General features: G+C 40.7%; 1 protein-coding gene across 1 annotated transcript; it reads left to right on the top strand.

The window, feature by feature from the left end:
* Window positions 1-8737: 8737 nt before the first annotated feature.
* Window positions 8738-19554, top strand: LOC310963937 (solute carrier family 12 member 3-like; the record flags this gene model as incomplete). Its single annotated transcript, XM_083936894.1, has 27 exons — window positions 8738-8874; window positions 9064-9223; window positions 9521-9652; window positions 9780-9855; window positions 10506-10601; window positions 10993-11132; window positions 11475-11585; window positions 11720-11831; window positions 11923-12047; window positions 12143-12227; window positions 12801-12958; window positions 13104-13211; window positions 13303-13426; window positions 13584-13685; window positions 14557-14712; window positions 14804-14903; window positions 15081-15192; window positions 15363-15497; window positions 15761-15867; window positions 16098-16180; window positions 16275-16343; window positions 17123-17227; window positions 17339-17450; window positions 17884-17970; window positions 18440-18575; window positions 18748-18815; window positions 19416-19554. The coding sequence occupies 27 exons, from the start codon at window positions 8738-8740 to the stop codon at window positions 19552-19554; spliced, it is 3075 nt and encodes a 1024-aa protein (XP_083793020.1).
* Between the last annotated feature and the right edge of the window lie 565 nt (window positions 19555-20119).

The raw sequence follows: 20119 nt of genomic DNA, 5'->3' as shown, positions 1-20119 counted from the left end.
CTTGCATAACTTTTTGTAGGAAATAACACAAACCTCTTGATGAGAACATGTTGCCCGGATGCAGCAATGATGCTCTTGCAAAACCGATAGCGTAAGGGGCCTGACATCATGCCAGATTTCAATATCCTCATAAAGCTGTTAGAAGCCTTCAAAGATAAACCTCAAAGTTCATTCCTCACCTTGTTTCTGCCAGACAGACGGTTGAACATCTCTCCCACGTATATACAACTTACGCAGGATCGAAACCTCACACCGAGGTCACGTGATCACATTGATTCAATGATTTACATAACAGAAGATGTTTTTTTAATTCATTTAATCTTGCATACGCTGTCAACTCAAGGACCTGTCTGAATATCTTACGGTTGAAGGCCGAAAATGACGTCACCTTGGATTTAAGCCCAGCAGAATAGAAGAGTTTAATGAAGAGCTGAATAGTTGTTGTTGTTGTTGGCAAAGTTGTATATTCAAATACCAGGAAACAACATTTTTTATGAGGTCTGAGTATGAAAACTACTCTGGACGAGAGGACCATCAGTCTAATCTTTCGTAATCATACTGCGCTTAATGTTCTAGTTAATTTAGGTTCTGCAGGCGTACCAGGAGACAAAATCGGTCCATGAAGAAGAAAGAAGAAGCAGCTAATAAGGAAATTGTTCTATAGTAAATAGATGCATCGCTTATTAGTGTCTCTAACAACAGAGCAGTGATTAAATCAGCGATCAGGCCGAAGAGGACTCACATCATTTACTACAGTATCAGTTTCCTCATTTCCTTTCATCTCTGTTTCTTCCTTTTCCTGTTCCTTTTCTCTCTATCTCTCATTTCTCTATTGATATGACTCGGGGGATCACACACACCCTTTGGGTCGCATCACAGTTCAAGTAGATGGAAAGATTGTAAAAAAAACCAACAAAAAAAACAACCTGTAGGCCAAAAAGTTACTCAGCTTTGAAAAATGGAACTGTTTATTTTATTAAAACCACACACACACACACACAAACACACACACACACGCACACGCACACGCACACGCACACGCACACGCACACAAACACACACACACACACACACAAACACACACACACACACACACACACACACACACACAGAGGACAGGAAGCTGTTTGTGAGTAAATAGGACAAAAAAGTTGTGAAAAGCATCAAACTCTTGTTGTGGCTTCTGCGACCTCCTTTTGCATAATCTTTGGTTTGAAGTTGTTGACTGAAATAAAAATTTAAAAAATCCACATACTTGGAATTTACACATCGACGTCATTGAACGCTGCTTCGGTGCGTACGTAAGTCGTGGCCCCACGTTTTCATTAAAGGGGTAGTCCAGTACTTGTCAAGAGTCAAAACTACCCTGACTTTTAGTTTATACGGTCAAACTCCAAAAACACTCGATCCTACATTTCCCATAATGCAACCAACTGCATTCGACTCTCCCAGCCTTCCTGCCCACATCTTTCTGGTGACATCATGTTCATCAGGTTATTTTCTCAGGCTCGATGAGTTCCTTCAGACCCACAGACGACATCGTACAAGTGTTTTCTCTTTTCTTTTACAGACGAATGAGTCACCTGACCTTTAGGTGTAAAGTCAGTGGAGTTCCCCTGAAAGAGAGTGCATTTTCTCCCGACTAACTGACAGCAGCAAAAAAAAAAACAATAGCGTCAGTCATTTCATAAAACAACATATGTTTGATTTAAAAAAAAACAAAACACCTTTAGTAGTCTTAAAGCAACAACATGTAGGATTCGTTTCTCAGATTCTGTCACTATCCCTTTTTCTTTTCTTGGTCTCCTCCGACAAAACCTTTGCTTTCTTCGGTTTAGTTTCATTTCTATAAACACAGTATACACAGTCTAAACACGCTGTACCAGCCACCAGACAGGCATACACGTGCTACGCTAGCTAGCTGGGCTCTGGCTGACGTATGCCGTAAAGCGGTCGATTTTTTTGTAGTTTTTTTTGTGCGCGGGTGTCGACCCGAAATCCGAAGTTGCATTATGCCAGCGAAAGCGTTACAAACTCCGTCAGGATACGACAGATGTGACATTGAACTTATTGTAAGTTGATGTACAATCACAAGGGTCTTGGAAATCTATTATGAAGGTTGAAAAACTACATGGTGTGGCTTTAATGGGCTTTGGTTTGTGTTTTTGGTCCCTATTTGGGCTCGTCTTGTCCAAACGCCCGCTCTTCACTGGAGACTCGCGGCCGTGGGAAGTGTGGGAGTGCTGAGGGCTGTCCAAATCCACAATTCAGCCAGTCCACAAGAGGCCTTAAGCGGACTTCCAGAAAGTCCCCTCAGGTTGCACTGATTTATTTACCCACAATTCATTGCAATATGGACATGAAGGACCAATTGCGGATAAAAAGAAAAAATGAACTTATTATGAAAGTATAAAACAGGGCTGCCTAATCCTGCTCCTGGAGGGCCACTGCCCTGGTGTGTTGGAGCAGAGAGAAACCTGCAGGACAGTGGCCCTCCAGGACGAGGTTGGGCAGCCCTGGTGTCACTGTATTTCAGCATTACTGAATCATGTAGAACATAAATAATATCAAACCACTTCAGACGGAAGAATAGGCTCATAGAGGTCATCAAAATACTTTTTATAAGTGCAGCATACCCTAGGTTTATATATATATATATATATATATATGGCTGCAAAACAAGAGGCAAAATAAAACGGTTCTACTGTAACTGTGGATTTTGGATAATGTCAAGTTTTTCTTTCAAAACATGAAGCTTTTCATTCATCTTCAACCGCTTGTCCCTGTCGGGGTCGCGCTGGATTTGATCATTCGACCCGACATTGGGCGTGAGGCGGGGTACACCCTGGACAGGACGCCAGTCTATCACAGGGCACATAGAGACGAACAGAGACAGACAACCATTCACACCTACGGGCAATTTTAGAGTCATCAATTAACCGAACACCTGCACGTCTTTGGACTGTGGGAGGAAACCTGAGAACCTGGACACAGACACGGGGAGAACATGCAATATCCACACAGAAGGGCACCACCCGGGATTCGAACCAGAAACCCTATGGCTGTTAGGCAACAGCACAAACCGACACACCACTGTGCTGCCAAAGTTCACTGTTGATAAAGGTATCTTAGTTTGGTAGGATAGTGTGTGTAGGATCAGTGCTGGTTTTGTCTCATAATTAGCGACTGATGATAAACACCTTGGTGATGCCAGGATGAACGGAGGAGACGTTGCCCTGACACACCAAGATGATCTAGAAACTGTCTGATTTTTGGACTGTGTGATAGTATACGAACTTGGACATCTACAGTACCTTTTACCCATACATAAAACCTGAAGTGCCCTACATCAACATCAACAAAGCAGATAGCTTTGCAGGAGGATGTTGCATCCACGATACAGATCTAATTTTGCAGCTATGGGTGAGTCAAACCTGCCAGACAATTTTGAAGAAGCCTTTATAAAGTTGTTTTTTTAGACGGGTCCTTTTTTAAGGTGGCTAAAATATGTTTTGCTGCCGCCTCTGTCCACAGCAATACATCCTTAGCTTATGTGTTGAGGCTGCTGTCTGCTTCACCAAACTGGAGTTGGATGGGGTGGTGATGAGGTCACACAAACAGGGCTTTTTCACCCAGGAGGCCACCATCATATTCAATGTGTAACTGGTTTTACCCACACCCACAATCTTTTCCTAATCAAGTGGTTTTATTGACTTAAGTATCCCTTCAATAGTTCAAAATGTCCTTTTTAAAATGTCTTTTTTGGTATCAAACACAGTTTAAATCCTAAAGTAAATCCTAAAGTATGCAATGTACAATGAAATCCTCTCATGAGATCATCTCATCTGACGTGACACAGTGTCATTCTTGTATAAATCAGCAGAGGGAGGCAGAGCGGCATATTTTGTTCTGACTGTGAACATGGACACAGAAATCAAATGAATACATACAGGTCAAAAATACAAAAAGAAGAAAACCTGCTGGTTAACTTAATTTCTCAGTGCGTATTTATTTTGTGGGACTCAGATTATCTTAGGTTAATCTGTATTTTTGTATTTTTAATGTGTGTAATGCTGCTGGTACACTGCAATTTCCCAGCTTGTGATCAAAAAAGTATTTCTATTCTATTCTAATCTGCCAAACTACAGTTATTAAGACTCAAGAGGGTGACTCACAGACAAAAATAGAAAATATATATGACATCACTTTCTACACGCAATGAGTCCTTCTCAAGTGAGGAAAGAACAACGTCGGTGTACTCCTGCAGCCTGCCCCCAGACATGGATGGATTACTGAACGGGCCTATCGGGCACAGGCCCAGGGGCCCATAAAGTCAAGGTAGACAGTAAAAATAGATGCAAAACCAACACAAAAGGATGCTAAATGACTAAAAATAGATACAAAACCACCACAAAAAGATGCTAAATGGCTAAAAATAGATCCAAAACCACCACAAAAAGATGCAAAATGAATAAAAATAGATACAAATCCACCACAAAAAGATGCCAAATGGCTAAAAATAGATACAAAACCACCACAAAAAGATGCCAAATGGCTAAAAATAGATACAAAACCACCACAAAAAGATGCCAAATGGCAAATTGGTTGATAAACCACCACAAAAAGATGCAAAATGACTAAAAATAGATGCAAAACCAACACAAAAAGATGCTAAATGAATAAAAATAGATGCAAAACCACCACAAAAAGATGCCAAATGGCTAAAAATAGATACGAAACCAACACAAAAAGATGCTAAATCACTACAAATAGATGCAAAACCAACACAAAAACATGCTAAATCAATAAAAATAGATACAAAACCCCTACAAAAGGATGCTAAATGACTAAAAATAAATGCAAACCAATCACAAACATATACAAAACAAATGACCACAAAGAAAAGTAGACTCTTTGAATGTAGGTGTCTTGTTCCTACTTGTTTCTACAGAGTGGGATCATGCATCATGTTTGTGGTTTTGGAGGAGAGTTGGTGGCGTTCTTTTTCGTGCAACATCATCCATATCACCCCTTCTTATTCCACCTCTCCCTTTTTGTTTCTCTCCATAATGCGTCGCCGCGCTGAGCTCCTAGCCCACCTGCTCGTCACCAACAGACACTTCCTGTCCGAGTGCAAAAAGGGGAGAGTCAGGATAAGGAGAGAACAGGGACAGTAGGGAGGAACGGCATGAACGCAGCATTCCTGAAAAAGTAACATACACAGTCACTGCACTTGTTGACTTTGTCATCAGAGACACATCGGTCGTCCTCGTGACCCCTGAGGTGTCTTTTTTTTCACTTTCTAAACGTAACTGCGCCCACAAAGTGATCCGCAAACAACGTCATTATGACAGACGCTCCCAAGTTCACAAGAGGTTACGAGCCTCTCATAGCCTGTGTCACTGTCTTTAGCAATGCTGCAAGATAATGTGTCAGTACAAAAAGACATGAGTGTTGACACGGTGCTAAATATCTGCGCGGCTTCATACAACAGAGTCTGAAAAGCAAAAGACGTGACGCACCAGCATCACATTATTGTTAATGGAGTCTTCCCTTCATACAAATGGTTAATATCCCTTTTTGGAACAAGGCTCTGCGTAGACACCTACCTCAGTGATGCCTCTACCAGTGTGGGTGTAACAAGTGGCTTTGACCAGGGCACAATGGCACTGAGAGCATGTGGGGTGCAATAATAGCCGGGTACAGGCACTATGATGAATACACTGCAAGAAGTTTAATAAGTCTATAAAAGACTGTTGTTTTTTTTTACTTAGACCAAAGTTTACAATGTTGTTCCAATGCAATAAAGGAGCAGGCCACTTTATTTTCAAGGAAAAGCTACATAAGTTAAAGTGAATTTTAGATTTCCCCCTCACAAACTCCTGAAGGTTCAACAGCATATACAAAGGTCCCATATAGTGCTGGTTAGAGCTGGTTAATGTGGCCCAGGAAAGGGAAGTTTGGGGTCCCCTGCTAAAGCTGCTGCCCCCGTGACCCGACCCCGGATAAGAGGCTGAAGATGAGATGAGATGAGATGTCACTACTGTATATTTAGCATGTGTCTTGCGAAAGCAGAGGAGGACCTGGAGTATTGAAGTAGAAACATTACGCGCTCATGTACAGTCAGTGATTCTTTAAAAAAAAAGGAAATGTAGGTTGAGTCAGCAAACGAGCATCGGCTCAGCTGTTGACTCATCTTCGAACATTTAGAAATATGCAGTCGTTAATGATTATAATTTAAGAAAACAATAATATTGAAAGAAAAACAGTATGTGAAATAACATGTTTTAAACAGGACAAATTAATAATAAAACCATTTTTAAAAAGTCCACCTTTACGTCATGTAAGTGTGTAAAGATGAACTTTTATAGAGAATTATTAGTTCCGTGTTCAGTTGATTAGAGAATTATTCTGGTATTTATTTTTATTTCAGAGAACAGCTAATAGAAAGATAAGGTTAGCCCCAAATATAAAAGGTTATAGGTGGGAAAGAACACTAAATGTTCTCACCCGTAAATGTTACTATGTGAAGATGATAATAATGTAAAGATGAGTCTGTGAACCGATTCGAAGACTTAAATGTTCTTTCTAGACCTAAAGAGTTTCATATGTTATCTTAAGCTGAGTCATTTGCATTGTTTCAAATAATGGGATTCCTGCGTTAGGTAAAAATGACATCACAGGGAAGCAACATCATCTTTTATGAAGTTATCTTACATTTCTTTTAGTGTAGTGCGTGTGCGTGCGTGTACGTACGTGTGTGTGCGTGCATGTGCGTGTGCATGTGTGTGTGTGTGTGTGCGCGCGTGTGTGCGTGTGTGTGTGTGTGTGTGTGTGAGGGAGGAAGCTGAGGAAGATGGGAGTGGATGTCCTCTACCTCATTGAAGGTATAAATACAAAGCGTCCCAGTGTGAAATGAAGAAACAGTTTATTCACCTGGAACCAAAAGGACCCGTGTGAGTACTCAAGACTTGTCTTTGCTTTAAGTATCGCCTTGGTAACGACGTGTTTTAATATGAGGGAATCAATGTTAATGTTTGTCTTATAGGTTATTGTCAACGATGAGTGTTTAGTGACCGTTTAACATCTAAATTGAATCTAAAATAACCAGTGGTATGTAGGGAGGTTTGCAGTATTAAGGCCAATATGGACGGATTAGGAGGCAAAGGGCCCCTGGGCACAGACGTGTAAGAGCGCCCCCACCCACCCACTCTGTCTATGTAAGGGCAAGACACCCGCATTCAAAGACGTTACTTTTGGTGGTTTTGTAGTTCTCTTGGTGGTCATTTTACATCCTTTTTTAGTTGTTTTGTATGTCTTTTGTAATTGTTTTGCATCTCTGGGATTGTTTTGCATCTTTTTGTTGTGGTTTTGCATCTATTTTTTAGTAATTTCCCATCTTTTTGTAGTGGATTTGCATCTTTTAGTTGTGGCTTTGCATCTAGTTTTAGTCATTTTGCATCTTTTTGTGGTGGTTTTGCATCTAGTTTTAGTCATTTTGCATCTTTTTTTGGTGGTTTTGCATCTATTTTTAGTCATTTGGCATCTTTTTGTGGTGGTTTTGCATCTTTTTGTTGTGGTTTTGCATCTAGTTTTAGTCATTTTGCATCTTTTTGTAGTGGATTTGCATCTTTTTGTTATGGTTTTGCATCTATTTTTAGTAATTTACATCTTTTTATTGTGGTTTTGCATCTAGTTTTAGTCATTTTGCATCAATTTTTGTAGTGGTTTTGCATCTTTTTGTTGTGGTTTTGCATCTTTTTGTGGTGGTTTTGCATCTTTTTGTAGTGGTTTTGCATCTTTTAGTTGTGGTTTTTCCATCTTTTTGTTGTGGTTTTGCATCTAGTTTTAGTCATTTTGCATCTATTTTAAGTCACTTTGCATATTTTTGTTGTGGTTTTGCATCTTTTTGTTGTGGTTTTGCATCTATTTTAAGTAATTTTGCATCTTTTTGTTGTGGTTTTTCACCTGTTTTTAGTAATTTTGCATCTTTTTGTTGTGGATTTGCATCTTTTTGTGGTGATTTTGCATCTAGTTTTAGTCATTTTACATTTCTCACAGTTTCTCTCTGTGGTCATATTAAATCTGTTTTTAATCATTTTGCGTGTTTTTGACGGAATTTTTAGTCTGTGTGGTGGTTTTGTGTCTATTTTCAGTCATTTAGCATCTCTTTGTGGTTGTTTTGCATCCCTGTAATCATTTGTTTGTCTCTTTGTGGTACATTTTTGTTATCAGGTGTATACTTGATTTAGGATATCTTTCTGGTCTTTTTGTGGGGTTTTTTCACCACCATTTATGAGTCACAGCCCCTGACTTCATGGGTCCACACAATAATACATTAATAGTTAAATATATTTACAATAATATGTAACATAAATTACATTTTTTTATTCTTACTAGAGAGAGAAATAATACGTTAACAATAAACAGATGCTTTTGTGGTCTTATGTTTTACTGAAGCTCATATAGCAGAACATAAAGTCAGGTGCATGATAGAAGAGCTCAGTATCCAGAAGAAAAGAAGACTCCCACACACTGCCTTTGCATTCAAGACTTCAAGAGTTGAATCAGTAATTAGTCGAAACGAGTTCCTTTAACAGTGTGAATCAGTATCACTGAACTGAAACATTCACCGGCTATAATGGAGCCACGTGGTTACAGGGGAGGATATTTACAATGTATTTAAAGCGGCACCCTTTTGGCCATACTGTTGTACAGGAATCAATAAGACGTGCCGATGGGACAATTCACCTCCAAACGTGAAGGGTTGGTCCCTCCCAGTTACTCTTCACACCATTTTAACGCCGGCAGCCAGCAACAAAATGGTAACCTCCAAATTCCTCCAACCATCGTTGTCTCGGACGTGGATTCGAGGTTTGTGCTGTTAACTTTAGTCTCCTTTTTTTTACTCAGTTAGGTCCCACTGTGGCAAAACTGGTGCATCCTTTATTTCACATATACAAGAAATGCAGCTCATGACTATTAAAAATGACCTTCAGCATCCACTGCAACATCTGCTGACATCTTTTCAAAATATCACCTCTGCTTGGACCTCCCATCCAGCAGCCCATCAGAACACGGGGGCTCGAGGATGCAGCTGCGGAGATCTTCCTTCTACAGCACGTTGGACCTGGTGCCACAGCTAGAGCACTACGACAGCACGCTGCCACACAGGCAGGCGAGGAGCCGACCATCTCTCGAGGCTCTCCGCAGGGCGTATGATGTAAGTTTTCCTTCTCTGGGAAGAACACATCACATCAACTCACACCATGTTACTAGCTGAGCCTATCAAACAGCGACTAAATTCCAATCCGTTATTACCATTAGGTTGGTTTAAAAGTAGAGATGCACCGATCTTGACTAATTAGAGTCAGTCATTTCTGTTTTTATTAATGTCATCGGATCGGGTATCGGCCGATACGCTCAGCCCAGGTATCGATATCGGATTGGATCGGGGAAAAATGGCTTGATGCATCTCTGTTAAAAAGGTTTTTCTTTGTATGAAATGTATTTTTCTCAGGAGGTGGAGGCGGACGTAGAGGTCAACACCACGGACTCAGGAGTTAACAGCCCGCCAGACAGCGGAAACCAAGAGTCAGAGGCTCCACTTGAGAAAGCTCCTGTTAGATTTGGCTGGGTGACTGGAGTCATGGTGGGCAAAACTCATGTGTATTTTGGGTGTACATACAGACTTCCTACACTACTGTCATTCGTGTTAACACTTGATATATGAAACAATCTTACCACCATCTAACTGAGCTTTCTTTGTTGCGTCGCAGGTCCGTTGCATGCTGAATATTTGGGGAGTCATACTGTTTCTGCGCCTGTCGATTATCACTTCTAAGGCGGGCATTTGTGAGTTCATTCATCCGTTTTGCAGACACTCCATTGATCTACTCCCCCCCGAATCTATGACCGGAAATCATTTATCTTTACACTTGGCGAAAATCATAATGGGTTGAAACACATGAAGAAACAGAGGGCAAAAAGAATTCAAGTCACACCCCCAGGAAACTCCAGACATAAAATGTATTATAGTTTTTGTGTATTTCAACCAATCTCTGTGTCCTAAACTAATTAAAAACTGATTTTAATGCATTGAAACCGTTTTTTTCTGTATTCAGTGATGCCTATGAGTGATCACAAATGTGTGCATTAGCCACTGTACTTTTTTAATAAAACATGCTACATCCAACATATGGTACACTAGAGGCCCAACAAAGTTTGATTACTGTTTTTTATTAACTCCCTGGGCTCCATGTTATGCAGTATCCAAAGTATGTATGATTGAGAAGGTGAATGCATGTACAGTATGAGTTATCTAGTCTATCTATCAGTTTGAGTAATATTCCCTGGCTTGCAAAATAAACAAGATTTAGGAGGATAAGTTATAATAAAGAGTCAAGAAGTAGCAGAAACAGACCTTTCTGTAGCTAAGATGTAGAGAAAATACCATTGATGTATGATGATAATAACGATGAATCCCTTCATTCGTCTCATCTCAGTGTTAACCTGGCTTATTATCCTGATGTCTGTGGTGGTGACCTCAGTAACTGCCCTCTCCATCTCTGCCATCGCCACCAACGGGAGGGTGATCTCAGGTCAGTCACTTCCTGTGTCATAAAATCAAGGTTTGGAAACATTAAAGCTGCAGTAATGTCTTGTTTTTATCCTGTGTATGAAAATGAGTTTGTGATACTTAGATTTAAAATGGCCGATTGTGCCTTTTAAGAATGGGAAATTGTATTTGAACTTTGTAATTTAACACTGATGCCGCATTCGAACTTGACGCAATAGAAGCAGCGCGACTACATACAAAGTCAGTCTATGTGATTTGCGTCGCCATCGCGCGGGTGATGCAACGTTTGCTGTGATGGTCCAAATATGATCAAGCAGCATGAAACTCACTTTTATTGCCATTTCAGTGTGTGTATCGCAACGGGTCTGAACGTGCATGAATGTCAACCTTTTGTGGTTGAACATCATTTTCAGGTGGGGCATATTTCATGATCTCCCGCTCTCTGGGTCCGGAAATTGGTGGACCGATTGGGATGGTCTTTTCCTTCGCCAACGCTCTGGCCTGTGCACTCAACACTGTTGGCTTTGCAGAGGTGGTCCGTGATCTAATGCAGGTACTTATTATCTTTGAACTCTAGAAATGGATACATAATAGTCTGTTTTACATAACCCTTGAGAATATAGGTACTTGATGAGGCAAGAATCTTTGATGACAGTTTTTTTTAATGTTTTTGGTTAAGCTAGTTTAGCTCCCATTAAGCTCTTTGGCATTGCAAAACAGATTTTCTCGGTAAATAGCCTAAAAGAATTCGACAACCTCAACCTTTAAGCTGTCATATCATGGCCCGACAATGACTGCTGGTTCTACGCGATGTTACCCAAAAGTTTTTCAATATACATACAATTCATTTTTGGGTTCTCATGCTTGTCTCAATAATTTGGTTGTTTAAACGTAGGAGTTTGGTGTCGTCATGGTCGATGAAATCAATGACGTCCGCATTGTGGGCGTGATCACGGTGACTATTCTTCTGCTCATTTCATTGGCTGGAATGGAGTGGGAGTCAAAGGTGAGCGCATCCTGACACATATCACTTCATTTGGTTAATTTGTCACATGAATCTCCACATCCACATTTAACTTCCCCGCTACATCACGTTTTTACTTTTTTTTCTTTTTTCTCTAATTTGTCTCTGTCTCTTAGGCACAGATTTTGTTCTTTATAGTTCTCTTGGTCTCCTTTGCCAACTACTTGGTGGGCACAACCCTCCCGCCAAGTCCAGAGAAAAAGGCCAAGGGCATCTTTGGATACCACAGTGAGTTCAGGCTTCTCGAGACAAACTACTGCTTTTTAGTACAGCATCAGCCACTTTATCAGGAGAGTACAGTGGGGTTTTTTGTTGCCAGGTGAGATCTTCATATCAAACCTAAAACCAGACTGGAGAGGAAGCGACTTCTTCAAGTTATTTTCCATTTTCTTCCCCTCTGCCATTGGCATCCTGTCCGGAGCCAACATCTCTGGAGACCTCAAAGTATGAAGAGAAAAAAAGCAGAGAGACACTTTTTACATTACAGCCACCAACAAGGACTACAATAACGTGGTCTTGTGTATTATTTCCTTTTGCAGGACCCTGCTACTGCTATCCCCAAAGGCACCCTCATGGCCATTTTCTGGACTACATTCAGCTATCTAGTTGTGTCCGTAACTGTTGGTAAGCTAATCACTGAACTTTTACATTTTGTGTTTATTTGCTTCTCATTTGATTGGTTTAGTTTTCAGAACTGGTAAGGTTTACCACTCATATTGAGGGCAGTGTCATCTGTCTACTGCATGAGTGTGAGAACACTCTGAATCCCCTAACCCTAACTTAGGTTTGGACTTGATTATAAGGAATATAGGGATTTGTGTTGACCTCTAGTTTGTACTTGTGTGTCATTTTCACGGCCATGAACTGCACAATGCAATTTCCTGATTCTGATTTGCAGCAGAAGGCACTTACACCTAAAATTAACCACTTTCTGCATTCGTACGTACAAAGAACCCGCTTTGTACAAGACATGAGAGCCAGCAAAAGGAAAGCAATCCAGAAAATCAAACATAGCAGAAAAACAATAAAGCAATCCCTCAAGTTGTGAAAAGAGTACTGTACTTTTTTCCTCTTTGGTAGCCATCTTATCTTGGATGTCATAGTTTTTTAGAAACAAAACAAAAGTGTCAAGTTGTCCATCTGAAATATCACGTTACATCATGACAATATAATATTTACATCTTCATCATCCTCCAGGGTCCTGTGTGGTGCGGGACGCCTCTGGGAATATAAGTGACATAGTCATTGGAAACATTAGTGACGGCTGTGTGGGTCTCGGATGTAACCTGGGCTGGAACTTCACAGAGTGCATCCAGTCACACTCTTGTAAATATGGTCTGGCCAACAATTCAAAGGTACCATTCAAATCCAGAGGGCTTTAGTTCCGCCAATCATGGAATAAAAATATAACATCCTTATTATTAAGATTATTAATCTTGTTATATGAAATACAGTATGATAATGTAAATACTTATTCTTGAGGATTACTTTTCCAACCAGGTACTGGGCCAAGTTTCAGGTTTCCACTACCTCATCACTGCTGGTGTCTTTGCAGCTAGCTTGTCATCCGCCCTTGGCTTCCTTGTCTCTGCCCCTAAAGTCTTTCAGGTGAGAAACCCCAGCTAAAAGTATGTATAAATGTAGTCAAATCTAACATGATGCACATTAATAAGCTTGTATATACTGCTTTATTTGCCAGTGTCTGTGCAGAGACAACATATACCCCTATATTGGATTCTTTGCAAAGGGTTATGGGAAAAATGACGAGCCGCTCCGGGCATATATACTCTGCTACATCATTGCGGTGGCCTGCATTCTCATTGGTGAGTATGTTCGAACATGGTCACTGTTTTGTTATTTTAATTATTAAGTACTTGTATTTATTAAATTAATACTTAAATATATATTTTAAAGAGAAAAGCGTTCAAGGAGTTTGTAAGGTGTTGATTGATTCAATTCTATCTCTTGTATCTCTTACAGCTGAGTTGGACACCATCGCAAAGTTGATCTCCAACTTCTTCCTGTGTTCCTACAGCCTCATCAACTTCAGCTGTTTTCACGCTTCAATCACCAACTCCCCCGGTGAGTGGCTCTTTCTGTCTGGCCACCACTATGGCTAAGGTTCAGGATTATGTAAACATTGTGATAGTAGTTTGTAGGAAATAGTGATCTCCTTCCTCGGTCAAACACTTTGCTGACCGCATCTGATTGGCTTACCCTGACTCTTACCCTAAACTAAACCAATCTTGCTCCTCATGCCTAAACCTAACCAACCCAAGCAACGAATGCAACGAGTACCAGCCAATCAGAGGCTGTTCAATCCTTCACCAATTCCTGGGAACCATCCATTATTTGCCGTCTGTGCCATATAGGACAGAGGGGTTACTACAGGATGTGAGATTAGGGTTTTTGTGTTATATCCAGAGACATTATAAAATAAGTGGATGTGGTCACCATTGTGTCAACATTCATTTGTGGACTACCATTTTGAAACCTTGAGTTTGGTATTTGGAACATCAACATCTTGTTTTTTGGGACTGGAAGAGACCGGATTTTGACGAGAGGATAGAAATTGAGTCAGGGGTGGATCTGACAGTCAGCCCGAGGACAATACTGAGCCGTGGTAGCAACTTCTTAACCACAAGGTAGCCACGCTCTAAACCATACCCTGCTTGATCCCTCTGGGACCATTATATAGAAAATGAACACCATGCTGTATTGATGAAGACTTGAAACCAACGTTGAGACCATAAACTCCCCATAAATATAAATAAATCAAGGGAGAACTAGGGTAATCTTCTCATTGACTTCTATACAATCAAATTTCCTTTGCAGCCAGTGGATTCAGCCCCTGCTGGCTATTAGAAAGATTGACTTCACTTTCCAGCCCCGGAGGTTGCAGTCCGGTTATGCCACCTTGAAGTAATCTATTGGTCATTGTTGCCCCCTTTAGGTTGGAGGCCGTCGTTTCACTACTACAGTAAATGGACAGCTTTGTTTGGAGCAGTGATATCTGTCGTACTGATGTTCCTGTTCACCTGGTGGGCTGCTCTCATCACCTTCTGCATCATCTTCTTCCTCTTTGGATACGTCAACTACAACAAGCCAAGTCAGTCCAACAAATGAGAACTCTTTTTTTTGTTGTTTTTATCCTTCTCAGCTCTTTAGTCGTTACTTTACTTGTATTTTGACATCCACAGAGGTAAACTGGGGTTCGTCAGTCCAGGCAGGTACATACAACATGGCTTTGTCATACTCTGTGTCGCTGTCTGGTGTTGAGGATCATGTCAAGAATTTTAGGTGGGTAACCAAAAAACCTCACTTGTATCTTGCGTCAATGACCCTCCAGTCACATGTCGGCATACATTCTTCTCTCTATTGTATCAATTTTAACTGGAATTTGATCCTTTACTTCTCTTTTTAGTAGAAAAGTAGTGTTTTTACATTCTGTCTGTGCTCTCTGATGTGTTCTTTCAGACCGCAATGTCTCGTCCTAACTGGGCCACCAAGCCAACGACCAGCCCTGGTGGACTTTGTTGGCTCTTTCACCAAGCACATAAGCCTCATGATCTGTGGAGACATAATCACAGTCAGTCATTTAATCTCAACAGGGAAATAAAAGCGATGGTTTATGTCCTTGTGTTAAAGAAACTATCAAATCCCCTCAACACCCTTATAGAAGCGTTAAGTTTTATTGGTCATGCTTTTCATTAAGTCTTCCTGTCATATGGATAAATTATAAATTCCCGACTCTTCTAGGAGCAGGACAGGCAGACTCGACCGCAGGACACCACAGATTTGTTGGTGAAGTGGTTGAACAAGAGGAAGGTGCGCTCCTTTTATACTCCTTTCACCGCGGACAGCCTCAGAGTTGGAGCTCGACACTTGCTTCAGGTAAGACATATCTCATTGAGAAGCTGCATCTGCTCAACCTTACAAAACATATTTACTGGGAATTTGTCTAAGATGATAATAAGTGCAATGTTTTGCTTTTTCATCTTCTCATTTGTGTCTTAGGACACAACATCTATCGAGTGCTAAATATGACTTTGAATAGAACATTTGATCATCCTGGTACTACCCACATAATACTTGTATAGCTTGTGTGTGTTTTTATTTATCTTTCTTTTTTCCTTCTCATTTGACATTGTTTCAAGGCGTCTGGTCTTGGTAAGCTGAAGCCCAACACCCTGGTTCTGGGTTTCAAGGCAAACTGGAGGGACAGTTCTCCTGAAAGCATTGAAGATTATATCAACACCATATAGTAAGTATAGCTAGCTTTTTTTAAAGTGTTGACTTTGATGCCATTTCAATACCAGTAAAATTGAGCGTGAGGAACTCTTGCACCTTTTTACAAAGTCATTGTTGCAAAGCTGAAATCCAGTTTATTGTTCCAGATACAGTAAAAATAACTTTTTTTAAATTCGTATTACACTTTCCACGTCAAAACTCCCATTTCAAATTCATCCTCTCTTGCTTTTTGTTTCTCCATAGCGATACTTTCGACTCCAACTACTGTTTGTGTATCTTGAGGATGATGGACGGGCAGGATATCTCTGACCAGTTTGATTTTGAAGGTTAGAAATCCAGACTATTTCTTGTACTACAACACGATATGTTCGTTTGGTGATGAAAAAACTAATGGTGAAGGATGTAATATCTATCCTCCAGTGAACCAAGGCTTTGAGCCTGATGAATCTGTTGAAAACGATGACCAACTATCTCCTGAGAGGGTATCAGGTGAGTACTCATACTGCAATAAAATAAATCCACATCCAACAGTTACTAAAATAGAAAAACATTTTATCTGCAGCTCCATTTGACTGTGATGTTCAATGGACTTTACAACCTATGACAGAGAGCCTATGACATGTCTGACAGTTCATGACAACAGTTATTCTTATTTTATTCCAATCCAGTGCTTATAAAATACACGGCCCTTCCCTCCCTCCAATACCTCCTTCATTAATATCTTACTTACATAGTCCCTTATTGGGTCACACATACTTGATGTAATGAAGCCAATTCATCACTCTGGTATTTCTGAGCACACTTCATTTTAAATGGCTATAATAAATATTTTTTTAATAGCATTTTATCAAATGAAAATGTTAAGACTTTGGGAGAACGTGGAAGAAGACATTCGTAGTGATGAAGGTTTAGATTGTCATCCGAATCTGAAGCTTAACGGAGCATTTCAGCTCATTGTTTAGCTCTACCGTTTTGGCTCTAACCACTCTCATAGTGTTGTTTTTGGCTGCAGCTGTTTTTTAGTGAAACATCAGACCCTTTTGGGGAAAAAAGGTCTGATGTTCCCTGAGAGGGGAACAAAGAACCCAGGGAACCAAGGACCCAGGGAACTTAGGGATGACCTCCTTAAAAGCCCGATATTTCCCTGAGCAGTTGGTAGAGACCCAAACCGGAGCTAAAAAAGCCACAACTGTGTCTATTATTGCTTCCTCATATGACTCAGTAATTCTGATTTTCGCCCCTGCATCTCACTCCTCCTCCTCTTACAGCTGACGACATCTCCGATAGAGGCGACAGCGATCAGATCAAGACGGTGTTTCAGAATGACCAGGGGAAGAAGACCATCGACGTCTACTGGATAGCTGATGATGGAGGTCAGAGCTGACAAAACATGCACGATACCCAAGTTATGTGTCGACTTGTTGTTAAAAAGTGCGATAATCATTTATCCTCTTTCTCAACTGCAGTATTTCCTCTCCTTTAAGGTCTGACATTGCTGGTTCCTTACCTGCTCACCAGGAGGAAACGCTGGCACCACAGTAAGGTCAGGGTCTTCATCGTAGGGGATGAACAAAACATGGAGGAAGGCCGCAACGAGTAAGTTTTCTCTTTTTTACCTTCTGGATGATAATTATAATGTTTTCCCACAAGGTTCTGGTAGCTTTTTTTAAGATTAATTACATTTTTATGCAGGCTGATTGGGATTGTAAACTGATAGAGTTCTGCTGTATTTGGTGCAATAAGTAAAAGATTTCCGATTTTATGTTTTACACTATATAACAGGGTGCATTATGGTCTGTGGAAACTGTATCTATGGTTCTAAACATTTGTGAGGGTGCTTGTGCAAGTAAGTTCAACTTTAACAAACAATTCAGCAAGCCAGGGTCTCCAGACTCCTTTTATCCTCATTCCTCTTCAGGGAGCGTGTGCGTATTAGTGTGTCAGGGAGTTTATATGTTTGTGTGTGCTGGACACACACTGTTTTTTGTAACATTTCATCTTCTGAGACTTTGACTGCCGTTTCTTTAAGGATGATCGCTCTGCTGAAGAGGTTTCGTTTGGATTTTAACGACGTTACGGTCATGACCGACAGCGAGAGGCGCCCACACGCCAAGAAGTATGTCCTTCATTCACTGTCACAACACAACCTGATATCACTTGTACTTAATACAGGAAGTTTATAACAACAGGTGTCCTTTTCACAGTTTGAAGTGTAGCTGTAAGCTACGATGTATTTATGTATATTTGAATGTCTTTTTTTTACTCTGGTGCCCCGAGTGGTGCTTTCCAGGATGACACACAGCAAGTGTTTAGGTTTAAAACAAGACAAATAAATTACAATGGACTTTGAATGTGCTTTTGACCTTTCACTCCACAGCAGACTGGTATTGAAATAGATAATAACTATTTCAATACATTTAGATAAATATAATTATTTACATGTAATTCAAATATATAAATATTTATGCTAAAGATAGAGTCGTAAAGAGGTCTTTGAACCTTCAAAAACCAAGACTAGATTCTTATAGTTCAACGTATTTTATCTCTGACCATCAAACACTGACTTCTGTCCCTTTTGATCCAAGCCTGAGTAGGTTTGCAGACAGTGTCGCCCCCTTCAGGCTACATGAGGAACAGCAGGAAGGGGTCTCACCCCAGGAACTGAGACAAAGCGCTCCGTGGAAAATATCAGACAACGAGTTTGAGGCCTTCAGACTTAAGGTGTGTGTGCCTGTATGTGCTTATCATTAATAATAACACATACTGGTGTAGTACGAACACTGACAAACACTGATTGAAAAATAACCCCTCAAACTCCTTTTATGTGTACGTCGCTGACATGACCCATAAGCCCACTAAGTTGATTCTGATTGGTATCTTCCATCCTTGACAGTCTGAGAGAAAAGTGAGGCTGAATGAAATCATCCGGAGGAATTCACAACACGCCGCACTCGTGCTTGTGTGAGTACACAGTTTACATCGTCAGTTGAGTTCAGGGTTTGACGGGTTAATGAAAATATTACATCAAGGCCCATCAGATGTGCTTTTCCTGTGGGATCATGCATTTTCGACTTTTAACTGATCTTTAAGAAGTGGGTGGTCAGTCTTTTTGATATGTTTAGATATTTTGGAGATGCTTTAGACGAATGTGATTACAATAAACTCAGCTGTAAGCAGATATAGGGACATTTGAGGTCTTTATTAGGGGAGCGTGCCTATGTTCCCATAGCCATATGTTCCCACGACCCTATTTTCCCACTGCTCTATGTTCCCCCATTTCTAAGATTTCTTTTCAAAATTAGGCCCTAACCCTAACTAAGATAACATCAGATAGTGTTCTTTGACGTCCACATAGCTGTATTTCCATGGCAGTGTGGTGATGATGGAAAAAGATGGGAGAGATTAGATCTTGTTGGGCTTCGCTGCAAACCACAGCGAGCGCTAATTTGACTTGTATATTTTCCTCATAAGTCAAGTAGGAGCTTTTGTATGAGTCTTTGTTCTTTTCATGCAGCTATGTGATGTTCATGTAAATACCCCACCCCCACCCCCCACCCCCAGGAGCCTCCCTGTGCCACACAGTGACTGCCCCAGCGCTCTGTACATGTCCTGGCTGGACACGCTGACCTGCGGCCTCCACTGCCCTGCGGTGCTGATACGAGGAAACCAGCAGAACGTGCTCACTTTCTACTGCCAGTGAACCCAGTCTATTGTTCCGGTCCGATATTTTAAGACATTAAATGAAGCCACACAAATCCAAATGAGTATATAAAAGTGAGTGCAATTGGTGCCAAAAACGAAACCATAAAGAAAAATGTGTAGATCGAACAGAGTAAGAGGTCTTGTAGGCAGTGATGGAAGATAACGCCAATGTAGTAACATGCATCACTGTCATCAAGATCATATTCAGGATGAGGACATAGGATGTGTCAGTTGTGTCTGAAATTTGAATCCTGAGAAAAAGTGATAATAAGAGTATGTCCAAATCATTGCTGGCATGCAGAAGTCCCAAGTCTTTGTTTATTTATATCTCAAAATATTCTGCGGTTATAAAACTGAGTCACATGTAAATCAAATTCTCCTTAAAGTGTACGTCCGGCTAAAATGGACCCCATGGTCTTCCAAATAAGCCATATGGAGAAATCCCAGAGAGACGCTAACAGCCCCGAAGGTGCATCCCAATGCATCCAAAACAGCATTTTTTAACCTCTAAGGGCGCACCCACACTGTCCATCCGTACCGTGCCCAAACAGGTTTTACAGGTA

The sequence above is a fragment of the Echiichthys vipera genome (genome assembly GCF_963691815.1).
Source record: "Echiichthys vipera genome assembly, chromosome: 22".
In the NCBI taxonomy this organism is placed as follows: Eukaryota; Metazoa; Chordata; class Actinopteri; order Perciformes; family Trachinidae; genus Echiichthys; species Echiichthys vipera.
Note: the sequence above shows the minus strand (reverse complement) of the source record. Positions and strands in the feature narration are given on the sequence as shown.